General features: G+C 39.2%; 1 protein-coding gene across 1 annotated transcript in view; it reads left to right on the top strand.

Moving 5' to 3' along the window:
* Positions 1 to 21,387, top strand: part of usp14 (ubiquitin specific peptidase 14 (tRNA-guanine transglycosylase)) — a 55,237-nt gene extending 33,850 nt beyond the window's left edge. Inside the window, exons 12-16 of the mRNA XM_073043487.1 lie at positions 3,721 to 3,813; positions 5,801 to 5,926; positions 6,606 to 6,672; positions 20,181 to 20,288; positions 20,632 to 21,387. Coding sequence (XP_072899588.1) covers positions 3,721 to 3,813; positions 5,801 to 5,926; positions 6,606 to 6,672; positions 20,181 to 20,288; positions 20,632 to 20,783 — 546 coding nt within the window. The 3' untranslated portion in view covers positions 20,784 to 21,387. The remainder of the gene's footprint in view (positions 1 to 3,720; positions 3,814 to 5,800; positions 5,927 to 6,605; positions 6,673 to 20,180; positions 20,289 to 20,631) is intronic.
* The last annotated feature ends 502 nt before the right edge of the window (positions 21,388 to 21,889 follow it).

Here is a 21,889-nt window from a genome sequence, read left to right as displayed (position 1 = left end):
AAGGGCTGAGTTTCCCTTTCTCCACCATTGATGCTGCACTCACCCCACCTTTCTGCTGCCTTAACAGTGATAGTGTTCCTCTTATCCTTGCCTAGCACCTTGTGAGCCTTCACAACTTCTGCTATCTCCAAAGGGTTCATGCCACCAAGTGTACCTTCATCTTCTCCACCTTCGTGCCAGCGCTTTCCCAAAAGATCACTGCCTCTGTGTGATTCCTTTATCCACTTCTACCTCTCCTCTAATCTCCCTCCTGGTACTTATTCCCGTGTGTGGCTAAAGTGCTACACCTGTCCATTCACCACCTCTTTCACTCCCTCACCTCCATTCAGGGCCCCAAACAGTCCTTCCAGGTGAGGCATCACTTCACCTGAGAGTCTGCTGGGGTCCAGTACTCCCAGTGTGGTCTCCTTCACATTGGTGAGACCCGTTGTAAATTGGGGGAGCACTTCATTAAGCCCCTCTACTCTATCTGCCAAAAACAGACCTTCGTGATAGTCAGACATTGTAATTCCAGTTCTCATTCTGACATGCTGGTCCATGACCTCCTCTTGTTCCATGATAGGCCACCCTCAGGGTAGAGGAGCAACACCTTATATTCTGTTTGAGTAGCTTCCAGCTTGATGGCATGAATATCAATTTCTCCTTCCAGTAAAAAACATTCCCACTCCTTCCCCTCCTCTTCTATTCCCCACTCTAGCCTCTTATCTCTTCTCATCACCCCCCCCACCCAAACACCTTCCCCGGGTTTACTCTTCTTGCCCTATCTCCTATGGTTCACCCTCCTCTCCTATTAGATTCCTTCCACTCCAGCCCTTTACCTTTCCTACCCTCCCAACTTCTCTTACCTCATTCTAGCTATCTTCCTAACCCTGCCCCGACCCCACCTTTTTATTCTGGCATCTCTCCCTTTCCTTGCCAGTCCTGAGGAGGAGTCTCGGTGTGAAATATCACATTTTTGTTTATTTCCATAGATGCTGCTTGACCTGCTGAGATTCTGCAGCATTTTGCATGCATTGCTTTGAATTTCAAGCATCTGCAAAATTTCTCGTCTTCCATCTATCTTGTTTTGTATATAATGCGCATTCAAATACAACATCTTCAGACCTTTATTCACCACCCTCTTCACAAACTTTACTCCCTGTTGTTTGGTGTTAAATTGTTCTCTTAATCTAAAGTTTGCCTTTTTTTAAAATTTTGGAGCCTTTAGTAACCTTGCCTGCTCTTTTTCATTTCTACTTTATCCATACTTTTCCAGTCTCTCGACGGCTTCCACCCCACCCCCAGAATTTAGTTTAAAGCTCCATCCACAGCCCTACTTACGTGAACAGCTCTACCTGAACCTCGCTGAGTCCATGGTGCTTGCAAACTGCATTGATGAAGAATGCCCAATGTAATTAATTGGCACAAAGCACTTCATGATATTGAGTGCTAAAGCCTCTAAATATCTCTTTCTATTTTCACAAACCATTTGTGGAAGTATTCTTAAAGGTTATGAAAATGTACTGCTCACGAATGGTATAGAACCTTAGGAAAAAATAATGTTTAAATAGCATCATCATCTTGTTTGCGAAAGGGGGTGAGAGTGGACAAATAAATGAGGCCAAAAAAGGAAAGATAATCACTTTCTAACCATTTAGAAAGATGTGCTGGTGTTGGAGAGGATCTAAGGGAAGTTTATGACAATGAACCCAAAGTACCCAGAACATCTTTAGGGAGCAGTGTCTCAGAAGGGACCTCCAGCACCCAGGGCATGCCCTTTTCTCATTGTTACCATCAGGTAGGAAATACAGAAGCCTGAAGTCACACACTCAGCGAGTCACGACCAGCTTCTTCCCCTCTGCCATCTGATTCCAAAATGTACATTGAAGTTTTGGACTCTACCTCACTTTTTAAAAAAATATACATTATTTCTGTTTTTGCACATTTTAAAAAATCTACTCAATATATGTAATTGATTTACTTATTATGTTTTATTTTGTTATTTTTTTCTCTCTGCTAGATTATGTATTGCATTGAACTACTGTTGCTAAGTTAACAAATTTCATGTCACATGCTGATGATAATAAACCTGATTCTGATCCTGATGATGAAAGGGTTAATATATGAGCAACACTTGATAGCTTTAGACCTGTACTCGCTTGAATTTAGAAGGTCAGATCTCACTGAAACCTACAGAATATTGAAATGGCTTAGATAGAGTCAACGTGGAGAGGATGTTTCCAGTATAGTGGGCGTCCAGAACCAGAGGGCAGAATCCTCAGAGTTAAAAAGATGTCCCTTTAGCAGAGGGCGAAATCTAGAATTAATTGCCACAGGTGGCTGTGGAAGCCAAGTTTGGTGTATTTAAAATGGAGGTTGAAGGTTTTTGATGATAAATGATATCAAAGGTTATAGGGTGAAGACTGGAGAATGGAGTTGAAAGGAAAAATAAAGTAGCCATGATTGAATGATGGGGCAGACTCAAGGCTGAATGGCCTAATACTGCCACGATGTTTTCTGATCTGGAGTTAGGAAAAGTGGATGTGGTATTATCCACAACTTTGAGCTAAGCTTTAAAGTCCCCATATTGATTGCTATTTATTCACAGCTCCAGTAAGGATTGATGAATACTGTTTTAGATTTCTCCCCCGCCCCTTCTCTCAAATTTGGGAATGCTGTTACCAGTTGATCGGCCCTTCTTACAGCTGAGGTTATCTAGTTTTGCACACCTTAGAATCAAATAATCCTGATTTAAACCTATAAGAAAACCAACACCTTTGTTCCAAAAATTTCACATACATTATCAACAAAATATATTACAACTATTAAGCCAGGTTATCTAAATCAGGTACAGGACTTCTAACACTTCAAAAGATAAGGATTTTGGGTGAACTGCACTTTATTGGATGTTTTTGAAACTGTCCTCATCCAGAGAAGCGGAGTGCGTTTCATCACATTTCTCACCCATGTTTTGTACATGGTGGGAAGGTCTTGGTATCAGGAGATGAGCCATAAGTCAAGTCACTTTTATTGTCATTTTGACCATAACTGTACAGTACATAGTAAAAATGAGACAACCTTTTTTCAGGACCATGGTGTTACATGACACAGTACAAAAACTAGACTGAACTACGTTAAAAAAAACAACAGAGAGAAAAAAACAGCTACACTGGACTACAGACCTACCCAGGACTGCATAAAGTGCACAAAAAAGTGCAGGCATTACAATAAATAATAAACAAGACAATAGGGCAGTAAGGTGTCAGTCCAGGCTCTGGGTATTGAGGAGTCTGATAGCTTGGGGGAAGAAACTGTTACATAGTCTGGTTGTGAGAGGCTGAATGCTTTGGTGCCTTTTCCTAGACGGCAGAGAGGGAAAAGAGTTTGTTGCAGGGAATTCAGTCTCTGATATGTGAGTAGACATAATATTAATATGGCTGACCTAGCAGGTTGATGGTTGGACCCTCATTTAGTAATATGTCTGACTGTTACTTGCGCTTCTTTGGGCCATGCTTGAGTGGTATTTTGGTCATGATGCCTGCAAGCAGGGGAACCTTCATTTGCAGCGCAATTGAGCTTTGCGCATCTCTATTTTTTACCTTGTAGACTATTGAACAAATGTTTGTGCTTTACTGTTGGATAAATCAGATGTGAAACAGGTTATGACAATATGCAGCTATACATGTGTTGCTACTGAGTTTTAATTATTTTTAAATCATCTTTAATTTTTTTGTAATTCAGTCTAAACTATGCCGTTTACCTGCCTACCTGACAATTCAGATGGTGAGGTTTTTCTACAAGGAAAAGGAGTCTGTAAATGCCAAAGTTCTGAAGGTTAGTGATTGTAATCTGTTGTTAGACTGTTGCACATTTTGGAAGGGAATTTTTTCATTTGCTTCTCTGGATCCCCATTTCATTGACTAATGTCAGTTTTGCTTTTTAAGCTGTTCATTATTTTTGTTTGCAAAGCAGACATCTCTGCTTTGGAGACTAATTAAATTAAAATAGGCTGAAGGGTCATTGTGAAACACACTTGCACAATTTACTTATGACTGTCCTATATTGAAAAGGAAACAAAAATATGCCTGCTTCTGTAGATTAACTTTGATAACAGATACTTAAATGAGAATACCAACTCTATTAATCTTTTTAAGAAGCATACTAAAGTTAACCTTGGAAGAAAGAGTTAAGACATGATTGTTGTAAAAAATTTTCCCAAATTTTGTTTCCCTTTTACTTTGGAGTAATTTATTATTTAAATTTATTGGAACGATTGAAATGGAAGAAACTGGTTTCCACCATGTGTGATTATTTGACAGCAAATTAAGCCATTTCAGTGTTAACGGCATTTACAGTGTTCGGATGTAGCCTAGTACCAGAAATTACAATTACAGTGGATTCCTGTTAATTGGGCAGCCGCTTATTTGGGACAACTCTTAAAGAACAAAAACGAATCGACAAAATAGCCGGGATTCCCTTTGTTTATTTAGGACACTATGCCTGAAGATTGTTGCTGAACAGATTTAAACTGTCCTCAAGAATGGTCTCAGTCCGAAACATCAACTGTTTACTCTTTTCCATAGATGCTGCCTGGCTTGCTGAGTTCCTCCAGCATTTTGTGTATGTTGCTTTGGATTTTCTGCATTTGCATGTAACAGCATTTGAGTTTTTAAATAGTGTCTGTTGCATGTGTTTATTTTTAAAAAAATCAGTGATTTTTGTTACTTGTTATTTCAAGTTAGGAACTATGGAGAATTTGAAGGCATCGACAATCATCTTGAATGTTACAATGAAAATGAAGAATTGGAGGGTGTAGTCATCAGTAACATTCTATGAAGACAGTCTGTTATCTGCATTAGATTGTCTGCGCTGATGTTGTTCATTTAGAGTCAATCAAAAGAACAAAGCAGTGTACACGGAATGAATTCCTCTGTTAACATTTAGGAATTATTATAGTTTTATGGTAGTGTATTGGTAGTGCTCTAATGTGTTCTCAATTTCATTTAAGTACGTATTTGTTACTCTCTTAAACATTAGTTTCTTTTGTTTTTATTCCTTTCTATTTCCGTTATATTTTGGCTAATTGTGCAGCTGCTAAATCGGGCCAAAATGTACTGGTCCTGATATGTCCCAGTTTACTGGAATCCACTGTATAATCATACCTTCCTCGCTGTCCAAAGACTGTTTCCTCTGCTGTAACTATTTGTCAGCTTTTCCTTTAAAAATCATGCATTCATTGTGTCAAAGTTATGTGCTCTTTACTAACAGTAACTTTGACACAATGTTAGTGACCAACATTTCTCCTCACTTATGACAGCAATTTTAGTTTGATGTTCATTGTCAATATTCAGAAGAAATATAATTCCTGTTAATTATATAAAAACTCTTCTAAATGGTAAAAATCCTGAGTTGCAACATTCTTTTTTCCAGTATGGAAGTATTCCATTATCTTTGACTTTTCTCAAATGCATTCAGTCTCTTCAGTCTAAAATTGAGATTTTCTGTTAAGTAATACTGCAGTCACTGCAATAACACTGGTTAATAATATTTTTAAGAAATACTTCGTTGGATGCAAGTTGCTTTGGACAGTAGAAATGGTTGCAGAGGCTCAAAGAATACAGCTAGATCAGGGCAGAATTCTTCTCTCTAGACAATCTAACAATTTAACAGAGTTGAGTGTTAGTTTGTATTGGCAGTTTCTATTTCGGTACTTGGTTTTAAATTTCTCTTTACAGAAATCTTTGAATGGGAAAGTATATTAACGTATCACTGTTTAGTTTTGCAACCGTGTGTAGAAAATTTGTTGTGCAATTGTCCTCAGGATGTCAAGTTTCCTTTAATGCTGGATGTATACGAATTGTGCGTACCAGAGCTACAAGAAAAAATGGTTCCATATAGGTTAAAATTCAAGGAACAAGAAGACCGAAAGGCTGATATGCAAACAAAGGTATTTTAATTCTCTTCTTGTAATGCTCTTGGTCAACCTTGCACAACTTTAGAATGGAACATGCCCATATTTTCTAATTTCTGTATCAGTCAGTGGCTACTCTTATAATCTGAAAAATACAATTTTGAAATAGATTATTTTTTTCAATGCTATCACCATGCCTTGGTGAATAGATTTCTTAGTAAACCTACTTAGTAATAGTTCTTTTACTCGGAGAAGATTTTCTGTGCCTTATTTTGGGGAAAATTTGTTCCTGAAAGGAAATCCACTGTATGATTACATATTACTTATGTAGTCCACTGTATTGCATTGATTCTTGTCTCAGATTCCTACGCGGAATATAGTGAAGGATCAAATACCCAAACCCAGCACAGCCCCCACTTGTCCCATTTAACCTGTCTCAGTGTGGTGGACTTTAGACCTTGGGAATTCAGTGCGGTGGTCCTTAGGACCCCGCGGAGCTCAGGACCCGCCGTCCGCAGTGTTTCTGTTCCGTTGACAGGAAGTGATCACAATTGAAAATAAAGTGGAAATAATAGTGTTTGGAAAGAGGTGAAACCTCATCGGTCATTGGAAAAGTGTTAGGCTACAGTCGGTGAAAGATCGGAACAATTTTAAAGGATAAAATGAGAATAATGGAGCTTTCATGCTTTCATTACCTGTTCCTTTGTATTATTAGATTGGAAGTAAAAATGGAAGCGGAGAGCCAAAAGAAATCAAATATGAGCCATTTTATTTTCCTGATGGTAAGTGGGTGATTTGTATTTTGTTACTTTGTTTTGAATGTGAGGTTTTTCGATAGTCTGCTGGTGAGTGTCATGTAAAGTGCTTGATAATTACTGAAGTTGAAAGCATTTGTTTCCAGCACATTGTAGCTGCAGTGTAATGAAGCAAAAGATGTGCAGCAGCAATTTGCTAAGGGCCTTTCCGGGAAAATCCCAAACCCTTGCTTTCTGTTGTAGTGATGAGCAGGAGATGACCAGGACCACAACCAGTTGCAATGACAACAAATTTGTGTATCAAAATAAGTAATAGCTTATCCTAATGAAATATGAGATTCAGGATCTGATGCACATGTAAATCCTTTTAACCAAATGTGTTACTCATTTACTCTGACAAGTATGACCAATAAATCTGTGCCAGTGGCAGGAAAATTGTATTTGCTAGTCTCTATAAAAATTGTTCAGGCCACCTTCAATAAGCAACACGCATCTAAGGTCAGTATGATTCGGGTTCAACCAAACAGGAAAATTGGAATGTTCCAAAGAGGAAACAAAATTTTTGGTGAATGCTGTGTAAGTATTGTTCCATGCAAAATTATCATTTGCCAAGAAATAACAGACATTACACCAGCATAAAATTAAAGTGGGCCTAACGCTCACTTTTTCAGATATCTCCAAATCCGACACTTTACTGCTCCTTTAATTCCTAACTTTCCTGAAATGCCTGCGAAAAATGCTATGGACCTATTTCTTTCCATTAATCCACTAGGTAAAGGTTTAATTTCAATTATCCGAGATAAACTAGCAGCCTTACGACGGGCCCCTGTGGATAAAATTAAAATGGCCTGGGAGCAGGATTTAAATATCTCCTTATCCGAGGAGAGCTGGGACTCAGTTCTCAAATCGGTCAACTCAACCTCCCTTTGTGCTCGCCATTGCCTCTTACAGTTTAATATTGTTCATAGAGCCCATATGTCTAAATCTAAACTATCTCGATTCTACCCTGGCATTAGTCCGCTCTGTGATAAATGCAAGAGGGGCGTGGCCTCTCTCATCCACATGTACTGGTTCTGTCCTAGCTTGGAGAAATTCTGGAAAGATGTCTTCACTACATTATCGGGTATTCTGAATCAGCACCTAGAACCTAACCCCTTAATTGCTCTGTTCGGTTTTTGGGGCGAGACAGATTTATGTCTGGGTCCGACCAAATGCCGAATACTATCTTTTGCCTCTCTCCTGGCGAGACGCTTGATCCTCCTCAGATGGAGAGATGTTGCCCCGCCCACACATGCGCAATGGCTTAACGACATTATGGCCTGCTTGGACCTCGAAAAAATTCATTATTCAGTTCTCAATTCGGATCTAAAGTTCCATAAGGTCTGGGGACCTTTTATCGAGTACTTTCATAACCTTCCTCTTGACTAGGGTTTTTTTTTTCTTTCTTTTTTTTCTTCTTTTCGGTCCCTTGCTTTCAGCTCCCTTTTTTTTCTGGTAGTAGGCATTATTATCCTCTGTTACTAAGTGTATTCACAGTCTGGGAGTTTGACTGTCCTGACTTAAACTCTCTATATTGTGTGGTGGTTGGTCTGGAGTTGTTGTTTTTTTCTTGTGTTGTGGGGATTGGGGAGGACACTAAGCTCACTTGTCTTTAATTTAGGTGCTTTTTTGTTAAATTCTCTTCCTTTGTAGCATATTGTTATTGTATGCGTAATCTTGCACTGTATTAATGCTCCCCACTGGGATTTGGGGTTTTTAATTTTGTAAAATGTTTTGAAAAACTAATAAAAAAATTAAAAAAAAATTAAAGTGGAAGCATATTTACATATATTTCATCTTTAACAAGCGGTTAATAGAAACAAGAAAAAGGGCTCAGTACAGTTAAATCAGTCTAAATGTGCACATAAACATTGGAGCTAGTTTCTGAAGTAGTTGGGTGGATTGCTTTAATTATTCAGAACCCATGCTGACACAACATTCCTAAGCTGAGCAAATGGCTCCTTAGCTTAACAGAAACCACAATACTAGTCTATGAAGCTTAATTAGCATAGCACACTGCACTTTGCAGAAAAGCTGCTGAAATAAATAAAATACCTAGCAGTGGAGCAGGAGGAATACAATAAAACATGTTCTTTTGCAGGGCATTACACAAGTTTTAGTGTCACTCTCAGTAATGAGAGTGCAAAACCTCAGTGTGCCAGAGGACGCAGGTTTCCTTCTCATGCAACTTGTTATCTATCATGTTTGTGGCAAATGAATAGAATTTTAATTGCCTTATTGTTTTAGCAGGTTGATGAGTTTGACAAATTGTTGCTTTGAACAACATGAAAAAGATATTGGATTGTGGATCATTCTGACTTATTTTGCTTCTTTCTACCCCTTATCATTTAGTATTCTGCAATTGCTGCTCATAGTCCTGTGCCACCTTCATTGTTGCTGTTGTGGGACTTTGTAATGTGAAGATGACATTTTCTTACAGTCTTTGGTTCTAGGGTCCTGAAAATTGCATGTTCTGCTTGAAATATAACAGAATTTTGGCAGTATTTGTTAGTGTCCAGTACTGAAATTTTTAAGAATATTCACCTAGTGGTATCAAAATAAATTGACTATCACTGCCATTGAATGGTCCTTTTGCCTTTTAACATAGAACAGTATACCACAGGAGCAGGCTCTTCAGTCCACAGTGTTGTGCCAAACTAATTACATTAGTAATCAAATGGCTGACTAAACAAATCTCTTCTGCCCACACAATGCCCATTTCCTTCTATTTTCTTCACATTTATATGCCTATTGAAACATCCTTTAAAAGCCTCTAATATTTCTGCCTCAACTCTGCCGTAGGCAGCACATTCCAGACACCCACCACTCTGTGTGTGTGTGTATATATAAGAAAAAATTTGGTGCTCTTAACGATCTCAATCAAGAGATTGTATGAGCTCCATAGCAAAGAAAGCCCAGCAGCGTCTCTACTTGCTGCAAAGGCTGAGGAAAGTCCATCTCCCACCCCCCATCCTCAACACATTCTACAGGGGTTGTATTGAGAGCATCCTGAGCAGCTGCATCACTGCCTGGTTTGGAAATTGTACCATCTCGGATCACAAGACCCTGCAGCGGATAGTGAGGTCAGCTGTGAAGATCATCAGGGTCTCTCTTCCCGCCATCACGGACATTTACACTACACGCTGCATCTGCAAAGGAAACAGCATTATGAAGGACCCCATGCACCCCTCATACAATCTCTTCTCCCTCCTGCCATCTGGGAAAAGGCTCTGAAGCATTCGGGCTCTCACGACCAGACTATGTAACAGTTTCTTCCCCCAAGCTATCAGACTCCTCAATAACCAGAGCCTGGACTGACACCTTGCCCTGTTGTTCTGTTTATTATTTATTGTAATGCTTGCACTGTTTTTGTGCACTTTACGCAGTCCTGTGTAGGTCTGTAGTCCAGTGTAGCTTTCTCTGTGTTGTTTTTTTACGTAGTTCAGACTAGTTTTAGTACTGTGTCACATAACACCATGGTCTTGAAAAACGTTGTCTCATTTTTACTATGTACTGTACCATCAGTTATGGTAAAATGACAATAAAAGTGACTTGACTAATGATAAAATAAGTCAATGTCAGCATGGTTTCTGTAAAGGGAAATCTTGCTTTACAAATCTGTGAGAGCTCTTCGAGGAAGCAACAAGCAAAGTGGACAGAGGAGAGACAGTGGATGTCATTTACTTGGATTTTCAGAAGACATTTCATAAGCTGCCACATGTGATGCTGCTTAACAAGATAAAATCATATGGTGTTACAAGAAAGATACTGGCATGGATAACGGAATGACTGACAGGCAGGAGGCAGCAAGTGGGAATAAAGGGGGCCTTTTCTAGTTGGCTGCCAGTGACTAGTGGTGTTCCTCAGGGGTCAGTATTGAGACTTCTACTTTTCACATTGTTTGTCAATGATTGGATAACGGAATTGATGGCTTTGTGACAAAGTTTGCAGATGACACAGATAGGTGGAGGGGTATGTAGTGCTGAGGAAGCAATGTGATTGCAGCAGGACTCAGACAAATTGGAAGAATGAGCAAAAAAGTGGCAAATGCAATACAGTGTTGGGAAATGTATGATGATGCATTTTGGTGAAAGGAACAATAGTGTGAAATATTAACAAAATGGGGAGACGGTTCAAACATCAGAAGTGCAGAGGAATTTAAGAGTCCTCGTGCAAGACAGTTTGCAGATTGAGTCTGTGGTAAAGAAGGCAAATGCAATGTTTGGCATTTATTTCAAGGGGAATAGAATATAAAAGCAAGGAGATAATGCTGAGTCTTTATGTCAGGCTGCACTTGGTCAACAGTCTTGGGCCCATCTCCCAGAAAGGATGTGGTGTCATTGGAGAGAGTCCAGAGGAGATTCACTAGGATGTCTCTGGGAATGAAGGGGTTAACATACGAGGAGCAGTTTGCAGCTTTGGACCTGCATTTACTGGAATTTAGAAGAATGCATGGGGAGGAATTCATTGAAACTTTCCAGATGTTGAAAGGACTATATGGGATTGATGTGGAGAGGAAGTTTCCCATAGTGGGGGTGCCCAGAACTCAAGGGAACTCCCTCAAAATTGATGGGTGATCTTTTAGAACAGAGGTAAGGAAGAATTTTTTTTAGCCAGAGAGTAGTGGAATGCTCTGCCACAAACTGCGGTGGAGGCAGAAGTTGATAGTTTCCTGATCGGTCAGGGCACCAAAGGATATGACAAGAAGGCAACTGTATGAGGTTGAGTGAGATCCAAGATCAGTCATGATGGAATAGTGGAGTAGACTCAATGGGCTCAATAGCCTAATTCTGCTCCTATGTCTTATGGTCATACCTTGTTATAGCACATGCACTCTAATCCAGGCAACATCCTAGTAAATTTCTGCACCGTCTCTAAAACCTCGCCATCCTTCCTATAATGGGGCGACTAGAACTGTATGCAATATTCCAGATGTGGTCTAACTAGAGTTTTTTAAAGCTTCCTGATGTTTGAACTCAATGCCTCAACTAAAATAAGCAAGCTTGCCATTTACCTTCTTAACCACCTATCAACCTGTATAGCCACTTTCAAGGATCTTAAACTGGGACTCCAAGATCCCTCTGCTTATCAACACTGTTAAGGATCTTGCCATGACAAATTGTCTGTTCATGTTTGACCTACCAAGGTACAACACTTCATATACACAGAGATATTTGTTAAGGCCTCAGCAATCTCTTCTCTCAATAACCTGGAATATATCCCATTAGGCCATGGGGCTTAGCTGCCAAGACCCAACACTACCTCCTCCTTTACCTCAGTACATTCAGCACTGATCTCCTTATCCTCCACGTCCTCCTTGGTTAGCACTGATGTAATATACTTATTAAGGACCTTGCTATATTCTCCGCATCCAAACAAGTGCTCTTCCCCCTTTATCCTTGAGTGGTCCTACCTTCTCCCTTGTTAATCCTCTTGCTCTTGATGTATGTATAAAATACCTTGGGATTCAGTTTAATCCTATTTCCCCAGGACTTTTCGTGGTCCCTCCTGGCTTTCCTAATTCCCTAGTTCTTCACTGACTTTATAATTCTCAATGGCATCCTAAGCTTTACATTTTTGTTTGATTAAATCCATCATTTCTCTCAACATCCTCATACCTTAGAAACATAGAAAACCTACAGCGCAATACAGGCCCCTCGGCCCACAAAGTTGTGCCAAGCATGTCCCTACCGTAGAAATTACTAGGCTTACCCATAGCCCTCTATTTTTCTAAGCACCACGTACCTATCCAAAAGTCTCTTAAAAGACCTTATTGTATCCGCCTCCTCCATCGTTGCTGGCAGCTCATTCTGTGCACTCACCACTCTCTGCATTAAAGAAATCCAACTTACCCCTGATATCTCCTCTGTACTTACTCCCCAGCACCTTAAACCTGTGTCCTCTTGTGGTAACCATTTCAGCCCTGGAAAAAAGCCTCTGACTATCCACAGGATCAGTGCCTCTCATCATCTTATACACCTCTATCAGGTCACCCCTCATCATCCTTCGCTCCAAGGAGAAAAGGTTGAGTTCACTCAACCTGTTTTCATAAGGCATGCTCCCCAATCCAGGCAACATCCTTGTAAATCTCTGCACCCTTTCTATGGTTTCCACATCTTTCCTGTAGTGAGGCGACCAGAACTGAGCACAGTACTGCAAGTGGGGTCTGACCAGGATCCTATATACATGTTTTCTCCCCCCCCCTTTACAAAGGTAGAGCGTTCCTATGAAACCTCTCTTAAGCCGAAATGGTGTAAAGCGATCAACCATTAATTTATATGGGAAAAATTTTCGTAAAAGCGAAAATCCTCTTAGTAATGTGAAAACAGGTTACTAATGTAGGTCTTTTGTAAAAGCGAACATTCATAAAGCGGGGGACATCTGTAGCTGCAACCTTGCCATCCATGTCCTTCCTTCCTTACTGGAACATAACAGTCCAGTACACTGTGTAGTTGGTATTTAAACATTTTCCACGTCTGATATGGATTTTCCCAAAAACAGCTGTTTCCAATTGACTCTTCCTAGTTCCTGTCTAATGCTTTTGTAACTTGCCCTACTGTCATTTAATATTTCTCCACAAGTCCATGCTTATCCTTAGCTATGCCTATCTTAAAACTTCAGGAGTTGTGGTCACTGTTCCCCGAACTGTTCACCCACTGAAAGGTCAGTCACCTGGCCAGACTCAAGAGCCCTCTTTTAGTGGACTATCTACATATTGATTTTAGAAATGCTTCTGGATACGTGTAACAAATTCTGCCCCATCTAAACCTCTTGCACTCAGAAAATCCCAGTTTTTCTGAAGGAAGTTGAAGTCCCCAGTGACAACAACTCTATTGTTTTTACACCTTAATCTGTCTGCATATCTGTTCCTCAAATGTGTCCTGCTGGCTATTGGGAAGTCTGTAGTACAATCCCATTAGAAAACACTTTTAGAAGAAGTTGTAATGTGGAAGTGCTTTTGGCAAATTAGATAATGTGCTGTTTTATAAATAGAAAGCAGCATCAGAACAGTCAATACATTGACAAAGAATACCTAAGTTACAACATAATTGTGACGGAATGCAACATAAATTGGAAGAACAAACACAAGAAACTAGCTGAAAGAATCTAATGAACAGCAAGAACTCAACAGATCAAGAAGTATTGTGGGGCAAAGGAATTGTCAAGATAATTTGAAATATTTATTTGTTATGAATATTTCAGAGAGAGGGTAGAAAGTAGTTGAACAATTTAAAATAAATGTAAGGTGAAAAAGTTTTCAATATAGAAATAAGATCTACAACTAAAAACTTTAGACTTGAAAGTGATTTTCACTAGCCTGAATCCATCCATTGTAGTGCTTTTTTTAAGCTCTAGAGCAGAAACAGCAGTCAATAATAGTTTCTAAATTTGTGAAGCTCATAATCATCTTGTCCATTTTGGAGATGAGGCTGACAAACAAAAGGACATGTCCACAGTACTGGGGACAGGAGCTAGTAAAATTAGTCTGTTGTGAAAATATTCACTGGGTGGCATTGTGTAATGGACAAGTGTCTCAACATGTTATATTCACAAAGGTGTTTCTATAAATGTTTACATAACAAATTTGCACTCTAGATGTTGCTTCTGAAGTATTATTCATGAACGATGAGTAGCTGTGTTTAGGGACTGTAAATTTGCAACATTTATGTGACATCTTCTAGTCCGTTGGCCACAATGTTGTGAAGTACTTCAAATTACAAACACATTGTTGCTTTAGAACTAAAACTGCAAATAGTTGCCAATACCGAAGGGCATTGTTTAAGCTGAGTAGAGAAAAGTTCAAGGGAAGATGTCAAAGGTACATTATTTTTGTACAGTGTAAGCCAGGTGCCTGGTTCACACTATTGGAATGGTATTTGAGACTGATACAATAGGAGCATTTAAAGACTTAGATAGGCATATGGATGTAAGGAAAACAAATGGTTTTGACTGTTTAGGGGGGAAGGATTAGATTGATCATGGAATAGGTTTATACTGGTTGCCACAACATCACAACATGATTCTGAACTCAAATAATGTAGCCTATGTCAACTCTCTATTTGTGAATTTGTTTTCACCACCTTTTCGGGCAGTAGATTCAACTTGCTAACTTATTGCACTGTAGAATGTTTTCTTTTCACTGGATCTGTTGCTTAGCCATTCCTCTGCCTACTCTAACAGCCTTTCTACTAGTAAAAGCAGCTTCTCTCCATTTACTGTTTAAAGAAAACCAGACTTAGATCTTTGTACCTAAATCTTTTGTTGTGCTGCTTTGTTTGAAGGAGGCAGCACCTCTCCAGTCTCTTGTATATTCCAGTAAATGTCTCTCCAAAGTGTTGTGCCTGGAATGAGACCCAGTATATCAGCAGAGATCCATCTAGCATTTTGCACTGTGAAAGCAATAACTGTTCTTCCATTTCTCTGCTGTTCTTTTTAAACCTAAAGAATTCGCTGGACTTTTTAGAAACTATTGTTACTTACTAAGAACATTAGAAATAGGAGTTGAGCCTGCTCTGCCATTCAATAAAATGATGGCTCAGTTTCTCCAATCTTCCTTTTACCTCATACCCCTCAATTCCCCTACTAGACAAAAAATCTATCTACCTTTGTCTTAAATACGTTCAATGAGTTAGCTTCTACTGCTTCTTGGGCAGAGAATTCCACAGTTCCACTATTCTTTGGGGAAAAGCAGTACCTCCTAATCTCCATCCTAAATCTACTCCCCCCAAATGGTGAGGCTATGTTCCCTAGTTCTAGTTTCATCTGCCAGTAGAGCAACTTATCTATCCCTTTTCATAATTTTGTATGTTTCTATTTGATCCCTTCTCATTCTTCTGAATTCCATCAAGTATTGTCTCAGGCAGTTACTTGTCAGCTTTTCAAGCTTTGGATTCATAAAACCTGTTCCTGCACCTCAAAAAGCATCACAGTTCTGATCTCTAGACATAAAGGGTATTATTTTCATGGAGGGAATACAAAACAAGTCACTGGATTGATTCTTGAAATGTAAATGTGGTAAGCAGTGAAAATGCATGGTTATAGACTACAAGGACAGAACATAAATCAGTGAAAGCAGAGGGTTATGTTCAGAGAGTGATGAGTAAGAAAGATGGAATTTTCAGATTCCCAAGTAGAGCCATGGAATTTAATCTCATTTGGCAGGGTGATGGGAACCAGAGTGATAGGGCTGAAGATGGGGTAGTTGGTTTACAAACAGAGGAAATGTGTAGTGAGACTGCTAGCAAGGATAGGTTGATGATAGGGCAGATTTGCAGTCAACAGGATGATTTGCAATGTATAAGGGGGGGGGGTCAAAGCTGAAAAGGGTGATGAATGCATTATATTTGAGTGCACACTTTATACGGAATAAAGTAGATGAACTTGTAGCACAGTTAGAGTTTGGCAGGTATGACATTGTGGACTGAGTCGTGGCTGAAAGAAAATTATAGCTGGGAGATTAACATCCAAGGATGCACATTGTATTGAAAGGACAGGGCAGGTAGGCAATGTGGGTGGGCTTTGTTGGTTTTTAAAAAAATGAAAGCAAATCATTAGAAAGAAGTGACATAGGATCAGACGATGTAGATGCAAGGGTTTTTACCCTTTTTAGACCCTGGTGGGAGTAATATACAGGCCTCTGAACAGTAGCTAGGATATGGACTGTAAATTATAACAAGAGATAGAAATGGCATATCAAAAGGGCAATGTTATGATTTCATTATGCAGATAGATTGAGAAAAATAGGTTGGTGCTGAATCCCCAGGTGGGAATTTGTAGAATGCCTATGAGAAGGCTTTTTAGAGCAGCTTGTGGTTGAGCAGCTAGAAGATCAGCTATTTAAGATTGGCTGTTTTGCAATGAACTGGAATTGATTAGAGAACTTAAGGGGCAGTAATCATAATATATGCTGAGGAATCAGTATTACAGTGGAGTAAAGGGAATTGCAGAGGCATGAGAGAGGAGTTGGCCTAAGTTGATTGGAAGGGGACACTAGCAGGGATGATGTCAGAGCAGCAAGGTCTGGAATTTCTAGGTTTGGAAGGCACAGGATACATATGTAATGCCTTGGTTCATATTTATACTGTTATGCTGTATTTCATTTTGTGCTGTTCATTATTTCATTTTAGCAGTTCTGTGAGAGCTGCTTGTTTTCAGCTTGTGTTTGGGTTATTGTTGAAGATAGATGAGGAGAAATGTTTGCCATCCAATTAGGATGGTTGAATTGAAAGGGAGGTTTCTCTGGTGAAGGACACTAAGGTTGGGTTTGGGGTTTTATTTTGTTTGAGAGGAGATGGAGAGGGAAGATGCTGGGGAGAACCAGTCGTAGCATACATTCCGGTGGGAGACATGTTTGTTCGAGATGGATTGCGAGCGGTGTTTGGAAGGTGGTGTGTGCTTTCATGTTGACCGAGGGCCCAGTGCGTGAATGACAGAGAAGTTCAAGATGAGCTCCAACTTGTGCACATTTGACTGTTTAATTAGAATGGGCCCTTTTTGTTATTCTGTACTAACCCTTTAGTTAAGTTTCATAAACATAATTCCTTTAATCGTATGCAGTCTGTTATTTCATGGCATTAATTTGCATCAGGGTAGCAAATGATACAGCATCCACACAAACCGGGGCTTGGGGTGGGATCAAGCGCGCCTCAGTCTCACGAGTTTGGCGGGGCCGTTGGTTATCTTCCCTAAACTTGTGCAGCCACAGAAACTAGGGTGTTTCACATATATGCCAAGGAAGAAGTATTCTAATGGCAGGATGATATAACTATGGCTGACAAAAGAAGGTAAAGCCAACATAAAAGCCAAAAGAGAGGGCATATAGTAGAGCAAAACAGTGGGAAGCTAATGGATTGGGAAGCTTCTAAAAACTTTTAAAAAGTCATAAAGATAGAAAAAGATGGAATACAAAGGTAAGGTGAATGATTCTGGGAATGAAGGGATTACCATTTGAGAACCAATTGATGGCTCTGGGCCTGTACTCACTAGAATTCATAAGAATGAGGAGGGAATCTCTTTGAAACCTATTGAATGTTGAAAGGCCTCGACAGAGTGGATGTGGAGTGTATCCTATGGTGGTAGAGCCCAGGACCAGAGGGCACAGCTTCAGAATAAAAGAATGTCCATTTAGAACAGAGATGAGGAGGGATTTCTTTCACCAGAGAGTGGTGAATCTACAGAATTCATTGCCACAGACAGCTGTGGAACCCAAGTCACTGGGTAGATTTAAGGCAGAGATTGATAGATTATTGACTAGTCCTTACATGAAGGTCAGGAGATTGGGGCTGAGAGGGAACTGGATCAGCAATGATGAAATGGCAGAGCAGAATTGATTGGCCAAATGGCCTAATTCTGTATCTATATCTTATAGTCTCACTGAATTTATATTGAGTGTTTACAAAACATTGGTGAGATCATAACTGGATTGTTGTGTCCAATTCTCTTCACTGCTCTTCAGGAGGAAAGTTCCAAATGAAGACACAGTAAAGATTCACTGGAAAGTTCCAAGGATGACAAATTCTGACTGTATTGTTAGAATTAAGATTGTAGAGTGGTGTTTAGGGTGTATAGGTTAATAGGAGATCATTATGCAGTTGAAGAATTCTATTTTGTATGTTATTCATTTATTTTCTGCTTACCCAAATCTTGTAGGTGTATAAATTATTTTTCAGATTTAAGAAATTGTGGAGTAGTATATGCTGCACTTGATCAATTGTGGGGAAATCATAAGTCTGTTCAAATATGACTGTTCTGCCATTCAGTAAAATCATGGCTAATTTTTCATCACTTTGTACCACTTTCTTAAACTGATTTTCTAAACATCAATTCTCTTAATGATGGTAAGATTCCATGCTATGATTATTGAATTTTACTGTTGCATCATTTGATATAGGGCACCATCAGGTCCTCTCCAGGTCAAGTGGGCAACCTGTTCACACATGGCAATAGTGCACTGTAGGATGATATCTTGGCACAGGCTGAGAACTGATTATTGAACTAAAAGCAGAGTGGGAATAGGTAAATCATTGTTGAGTTGGCAGGGTGTGACTAGTGGGTTATTGCAGAGATCAGTACTTGTGCTCCAAATTTTCACAATACATTTTGGTTAAGAGGACCAATTGTCATATTTTCAAGTTTGCTACTGATATTAAAGGATGCATTAGAAATACTAGAACTGTTTTCCTTAGAGATGGCTGAGGGAAAATGTTGAAGTGTCAGAGAAAGCAGATGGCAGGAGGCTGTTCCTTTTTCTGGAGGAACATGCTGTCCTCAACTCTGCTGGAAAAAGGACCAGCCTCCTACACTCTGCTTTGTCTGGGCACCTCAATATTTTACACATTTCTGTTAAATCTTCCCCCAGCAAGAAGAGTATGTTTTGGGTGGTGGGGGTCACTGATGATGGATGTTACATTCCTGCAGCAACACTTCCAGTAGATATGCTCAATGGTGAGGAGGGCTTTACCTGTCATGGGCAGGACTGTATTCACTACTTTTTGTAGGATTTTCGGTTCAAGGGCCTTGGAGTTTGCATATCAGGCTGTGATGCACCCAGTCAATATACTCTCCACCACACATCTGTAAAAGTTTGTCAAAGTCCTAGATGTCATGCTGAGTCTTTAAAAACTCTTAAGTTAGTAGAGGTACTTCCATGCTTCCTTCGTAATTGCACTTTACGTGCTGGGCCCAGGACAGGTCCTCCGAAATAACAACACCTGGGAATTTGAAGTTGCTGACCCTCTCCACCTCTGCTCCTCCAATGAGGACTGGCTCATGAACTCTGGCCATGGGCTTCTGAAGTTAATAATCAGCTCCTTAGTCTTGCTGACATGAATAAGAAGTTGTTATGGCACCACTCAGCCAGATTTTCAATCACTGATGCTGATTCTTGACCACTTTTCATTCAGCATACGACAATGGAGTCGTCAGCAAACTTCTATATGACATTGGAGTTCTGCATAGCCACACAGTCCTAAGTGTAAACCGAGTTGAGCTGGGGTCTAAGCACATAGCCTTGTGGTACATCTATGTGAGTTTGTGTTGGTTCCTCCATGATTTGACGGTCAAAGCTATGATAGAAGGCATTGAGCTCATCTGGAAGTGAAGCCCTGTTATCACCTATGTTACTTGATTTAACTTTATAAGAGGTGATAGTATTTGAGCCATGCCACAACTGTCGAGCATCCTTGATTCAAGTTTAGTCCATAATTGCCACTTCACCCGTGAGATGGCTTTCCAGAAATTGTACCTGGACCTTTTGTAATTCTGATCTCCGCTCAAAACTGTAACTTATATTTTTTTTACTAGCATCTCTCAAACCTGGTTTGAATTGAACAGAAGTACTAAGTTAATGCCTGTTCTCTGCTTGTTATCTTTTCCAAACACTGAATGTAGTTGAGATCAGTAATATAAACATACATAATATAATCCTGCATAAGAAAAAAACAGTATTGGAATTTAAATTGTTTTAACAACATTGTAATTCTGTTTTGTTCTAACAGATTTGGGCTCAAATAATAGTGGATACTATGAACTAATGGCAGTACTAACACATCAAGGCAGATCAAGTTCTTCTGGTCATTACGTAGCTTGGGTTAGAAGAAAATCAGGTAATTCTCCCTCTTTTTGCATTAACTAGTTATTAGGCATTCCTTTTTAGTATTAATTGGAGAAATTCAATATTGCTAACATTTCAGACTAAGTGTAGCCCTTGATAGCCTTTGCTTAGTTTTATTGTTTTTATATCTGTATGTATATTCAATTTTGTAGGTATAACTTGCAGTTATTGCACATTTTGCCTTGTAGCTGTGTTCTGTGCTGAAAGAAGTTTTGAAGTAAACTTAGACATTAGGCAGCAAGAACAGCATGTTAATCGATACTGCAGCAATGTTTGTATCATGTGTTCCTAAATGTTAATGTTTGCAGTTCTCATTTGTATTGATTTGTTTTCAGATGAGTGGATTAAATTTGATGATGATAAAGTCAGCGTAGTGGCACCTGAAGATATTCTAAAGTTGTCTGGTGGTGGCGACTGGCACATAGCCTATGTTCTACTGTATGGGCCCCGTAGACTAGAAGTAATTGAAGATGAAGCCACACAGTGAAATCCAAGTTGAGCACAACTACATTCATTTTCCTTCTCCTGCATGGCTATTACTGTTGTGCAATGCCTTCATTCTCTGTGGCTTACCTTAATTGGAAATGACTGCAAAGGGAAGGTGTTGTCTTAACTGTGACCCTGGTATTGCTTAACATCACCTACCAAACCTTACAAAACAAATCGGGTATTAGTTGAAAAAGACCTGTGGATTTGATCTGTTCTTAATTCTGGTATTTCTCCATGTGGAATAATAAAATTATGTGATCCATAAATCTTGGGTTTATTCCTCCAAATTTCAATTTTTTAGTCAAATGTGGTTATTGATGAGTTGATGTGATATTGCAAAAAAAGATTAATGTCTCATTTGAATGGGGTTTCTCTTAAATGTGCAGTTAAAATTAAAAGTACAATGTAAACTTTGCACTGTAAATTTTACATTGTAAATTAGCTTAATTCTTAAAAGTTGTAGTTTTTCTAATCATTTTGTTGTTGTCCAACCAAAGCTACCGGTAGTAGTTTGCCTAAAACCACATTTTATTTTATAAATTCATGAACCTTATGATTTGCTAAAACTTTAAAGATTAAAAATAACTTATTTGTTCTTTGAACTTGTTTGTGATTCATCACCCAACAATAGATTAAAATCCCCCATGCATAAGTTCCTGAAATTTTGTGGGGATTAAGCTTCTCAATGCAAAGGATGAGTAATATGACAACAGGCTTGTGTCCTGTCTAAATTCATATCAGCCTGGGTAAAGAACTTAATTAGGTTGCCTGTTCACTGCAATGGTTGGCATCTGATCTGTTTTTCTGTCAGCTTTGTTTTCCCTCTAAATTTCAAAATTAAAGTTAGCTTTTTAAACAATGCAAAGAATACCACACCTAAGTGGTAATAAAAAAAAATGTTTGTGAGTACTGCAGGGACTGCAGAGCTTTCTCTTCTAATGAGTTAGTTGGCCAAAATGTGGTTATATTCAGTGGAACCTCCACTTTGAAACCATTCAAGAACAAATAAAAATTGATATTAGATCAGCATTAATGGAAATCATTCAATGTAGAATGGTGGCTACTTTGCCCTTGCCATCTCTCTTTTATTGAAATGAATATTCA

Source organism: Hemitrygon akajei, chromosome 1 (assembly GCF_048418815.1).
Source record: "Hemitrygon akajei chromosome 1, sHemAka1.3, whole genome shotgun sequence".
Lineage (NCBI taxonomy): Eukaryota > Metazoa > Chordata > Chondrichthyes > Myliobatiformes > Dasyatidae > Hemitrygon > Hemitrygon akajei.
This window is presented reverse-complemented; position numbering and strand designations above follow the sequence as displayed.